Source organism: Danio aesculapii, chromosome 21, assembly GCF_903798145.1.
Source record: "Danio aesculapii chromosome 21, fDanAes4.1, whole genome shotgun sequence".
In the NCBI taxonomy this organism is placed as follows: Eukaryota; Metazoa; Chordata; class Actinopteri; order Cypriniformes; family Danionidae; genus Danio; species Danio aesculapii.
The window spans coordinates 10,641,860-10,646,273 of record NC_079455.1 but is presented as its reverse complement, the minus strand read 5'-3'; the positions used below and the strand labels follow the sequence as shown (position 1 = coordinate 10,646,273).

Genomic DNA, 4,414 nt, shown 5'->3' with positions numbered 1-4,414 from the left:
CAATTTACTAATACGGCAGGAGGAAACATGGTTTACAAGATTAAGAATAGGACATACAGGGTTAAACAGTGGATTATGTATTATAGGGAAACATCAAAATGAAATGTGTGCATATTGTAATGAACCAGAATCCGTAAAACATGCTATACTGTCTTGTAGAAAATATTCAGAAGAACGAGAACAATTACAGAAAGTATTTAAGAACATGACATTAAAGCACACATTGAGTCTGTCTGGAGCAAGTTCAATAGTTAATGCAGTTATACAGTTTCTGAAAATAACACCTCTAGCAAATAGGATTTAGACATTTTTTTTTTAAATATACAGTATATAAATATATACAGTATACACATCCCTAATGATCACATCTCAGTCCAGAAGGTGACGGTAATGCACTAAGTTTGCAAGCTGCCAATAAAATACCACAGAAGAAGAAGAAGTGCCTCCTCTTTTTCGGGCGCATTTTAAAAAAACAGGAAATGTATAACCAGTATCAGCCGTTTAGGCGTTAGACTTTATCTCTTTGGTAAAGTAATTAGAAAATTGTGATAATGAAATTTTTTTTCTGTAAAATAAATCGTTTAATATTGTTTTCGGTATGAGTTTAGAGGTGCCCTGTTTGTCATTTCGCCAGCCGTACGCTACTCTCGTGTTGAATAATGTAAAAACAATAGAAAGTCGCTGGCGACCCCTGCTGTCAGAGATGCAGAACAGCACTCTAGCTGTTCACATTGCTTGGAAAAGCTGGGACGGAGAGGCCTGGAGGCTCATACTTACTGAAAGACTGGGATTGACAACCAAACAAACGGAGGAACTTCTGGAGTCGGGAGAAAGGTTCGGGCGGGGTGTTATAGCAGGTGACGTTTAAATGAAATTAGTATTCATTATATAATTCAAAACAGTAAGGCTTATATTTTAGTGATTATGAACATAGAAAATAAAACATAATTTTGTTCACATATTTTGTATCATAGACATAAAATGATCTGATGGTATAACATCTAGATATAGACCTTGTTATAAAAAAAAATGAGGATTCATTTTGTAATCCCATCTTATTTGTTTAAAAAACTGGGAGGTACAAAGTTTTTTTTAACGTGACTTTGAATTATCTAAAATTCCCCTGAAACTTTCCAATTTTCATAAGCAGGTTTTGTTGTATTGGAAAATGCTGTACAAACATAACTTCAGTCCCTATAATGTGTCATTATGGAACAATCGCTGTGTATTAATACTTTTTTTTTTTTTTTTTTTTTGAGGACAGGTGGCAAAATGGTATTTTGTCAGTACTGCATATTTTGGATAAGAATGGTTGTTTTGTTAGTTGCAGTGAGATTGGTACTAACTTTAAATTTAATTGTGTTAAAAAAGATAATTTGAAAGTAATTAGTTGTATTCCCTCACTATTAATTAACATGTTAAAGGAGAGTTTATTCCACTGTCACGCCAAAAATTAGGGATATTAATTTAGGTAAGTTACATTTTGTGGACAAGTAATGTACAAATATATTTATTAGAAAGTGTCTTATACAGGAGTGTTATCCTGGTCCTATTAAAAGAAATAATATTTTCCAAGAATTTAGTTAAGAAAATTAGATGCAAAAATTTGATATTTTCTCTTCCTCCAAAATGCAAAGAAGTACATTTTAAAATGATGTATGATATTTACCCTGCAAACAAGTTTCTGAGAAAAAGATTTACTGTGAATTGTTATGTTTGCCTATTCTGCAGTAGCAATATTGAAACTGTTGCACATCTATTTCTTCATTGTAACTTGGTTAATCCTTTCTGGTCTGATGTGGACAACTGGATAAACAATATCTTTCAATGTTTCCTTCTATTTGTTGGGCCATTGTGAGATTTGGAGTACATTTGGACAGCAAAGAGGATGACTCAACTGCAAATTGTGTACTTATTTTACTTAAATTCTTCATTCATAAATGCAAAATTTTGAAAACAGCTCCTCAATTGATTGTCTTTAAAAAAAGAGTTTGCCACCTATGTAGAAGCTTTAAAAATAATGAAGGGTGAGAAAGCTAAACAATTGTATGATTTGTTTCAAGAATATGGTTTTATATAACCCCTTACAGAGTTTCTGTTTGATGTCTGCACGGTATGTTGTTAAGTTTTTGTTAAGTTATTTTATATTTTTTTTATTTTTGTTTGTTTTGTATAATTTTATGGATTTGTATTTGATTCACTGTATATCTGACATGTCTCAGTTAGTTTGTGCAAAATTGTGTTTGGATTGAATTTGGCCTAAATTGTTATTTTTTTAAAAGGCAAAAAAAATAATAAAAAAAAGATATGTGGCCATCCAGCATACTGTTTGCATTAAAACACATTCAAATGTCAAGCTTTTAAAATGATTACAAGTATGTCTGGTTTAGCTGATTTTTTTGTAATTAAACTGATGATAAAAAAATCTACTGATCAAATGAACTACAACAAGATTATAAAAATTTATTTTTATTTGAACATGCTGTTCAAATACTGAAATTAAATGACCAAAAAATCGTAATATTATGAATGTATGCCTTTTTTTTGGCTCGCTTTTTTTCATTTGCACATTATTAAGTCTACTTGTCTATTAACCATTGAATATTTGCAGGTCTTGTGGATGTTGGAGAGACGTGGTGTTGTCCAGACAATGTTCCCTGCGAAGAAATGAAAAAGCTAGAGACAGCAGCCTGCTTGACTGAACTCAACTTGAAATACCTTACAAGACTCTCAAACCCCCGCTGGCTCAATGAACCAATGTATGCTAGGGGTCATAAAGATGTGTGGACTGTAAACATACCAATTCGTCTACTGCCTTCTGCTTCTTCTGTGTCTGAACTGAAGGGACGCTAAGGCGTGCCTTTACTGGAGATTTGTAATGTAGATCTAATGGGTCCTTTTTACACTCTAATAAAAACAAGTTTAATTTATTGTTAGTGTTAAAGTGTTAAACATTTTCTTATTTGAATATATAGTCTATATTGTGTTGACCTAATATGAATAGCAGTGCTGTTTGAATAAAAAACGCTATACAACCTTTTTTTGTCTTAGGTGAAATGAGGATTCAAGGTGTTAAAATAGATTATTAAATTCTACATTATGGTTGTAGTGATGTCTTCTGTTTTCCTTATTGAACACTTTGCCCCTTGAGATTTAGAATGGCTCCATCAATATTGATTTTTAAATCACTCCTAAAAAAGTACCTATTTAGCTTGACTTTTTAATATCATTTTAATAATCTTTTCTACTGGTTCATTCTTATTCATACTGGTTCATTTTATTTTACTTTGACTTATGTACACTCTCAGAAATAAAGGTACAGGAGCTGTCATTGGGGTAGTACCTTCTTAAAAGATACATATTTGTACCCAAATAGTTCACAGTGGTACCTAATATGCACATTAGTACCAAAATGTACCTAAAAAGTTCCTTTGAGGTACCATTATGGACCCTTCAGGTACAAATATGTATCTTTTGAAAAGGTACTGCCCCAGTGACAGCTTCTGTATCTTTATTTCTGAGAGTGTACAGCACTTTGGTCAGTCTTGTGACTGTTTTTGTGCTTTATAAATATATGAACTTGAACTTATTGTTTGAGCGTTGCTGAGAACGGAGGATTTTGAATATGAAAAGAATTATTTGAAGCAGGGATAGATTGTTTGGACCCGATTACCCTTAACCCCACATAATGCTGTTTGCTATATTCTCATTCATTTATTCCTTAATAAAAAAAATAAAAAAAACTTTGACATGTTTATATCAATATTTGTTTACAATACAGAATATGAATTACGTTGTGAATAAAAAAAGATACATAAAGGAGAAAGAAAAAAAACATGATATAAACTTGAGGGTAAGACATTTAAGAATGAATTACAGTATATAAATGAAAGTCATTAGAAAATGAAATAGTTGTGTTTGCTTTGTGAAAAATAATTTCTTTAGAAGTAACAGAAACGTCTTGTTGTATATTATCGATAATAAATGAGCCAATATGTTTCCAAAATTGTACAACATAATTACAATCCCAAAATAAATGAAAAACAGTTTCAGTATGAAACTGACAAAATGAACATTTTACATCAATATTGGAACTAAACTTTTTCAAAAATTGTTTAATAGGAGGGCAGCAGCGTGGCAAAGTGGGTAGCACTCCCGCCTCATGGCAAGAAGGTCACTGGTTCAAGCCTTGGCTGGGTCAGTTGACGTTTCTATTTGGAGTCTGCAAGTTCTGCTCATGTTGGCATGTTGTCTCCGTGTGCTCCGGTTTCCCCCACAAGTCCAAAGACATGCGATACAGGTGCATTGGGTAAGGCTAAATTGGCCGTATGTGTGTGAATGAGTGTGTATGGATGTTGGGTGTGTGATGGGTTGCAGCTAGAAGGACATCCGCTGTGTAAAACATATGCTAAAT

General features: G+C 32.6%; 1 protein-coding gene across 1 annotated transcript; it reads left to right on the top strand.

Annotated features, from left to right (window-relative positions):
- The first annotated feature begins 433 nt into the window (after nucleotides 1–433).
- Nucleotides 434–3,710, top strand: zgc:110222 (uncharacterized protein LOC550336 homolog). Its single transcript, XM_056446796.1, has 2 exons — nucleotides 434–857; nucleotides 2,612–3,710. Exons 1-2 carry the CDS (start codon nucleotides 599–601, stop codon nucleotides 2,851–2,853), a joined length of 501 nt encoding a protein of 166 aa, XP_056302771.1. The 5' UTR covers nucleotides 434–598; the 3' UTR covers nucleotides 2,854–3,710.
- The last annotated feature ends 704 nt before the right edge of the window (nucleotides 3,711–4,414 follow it).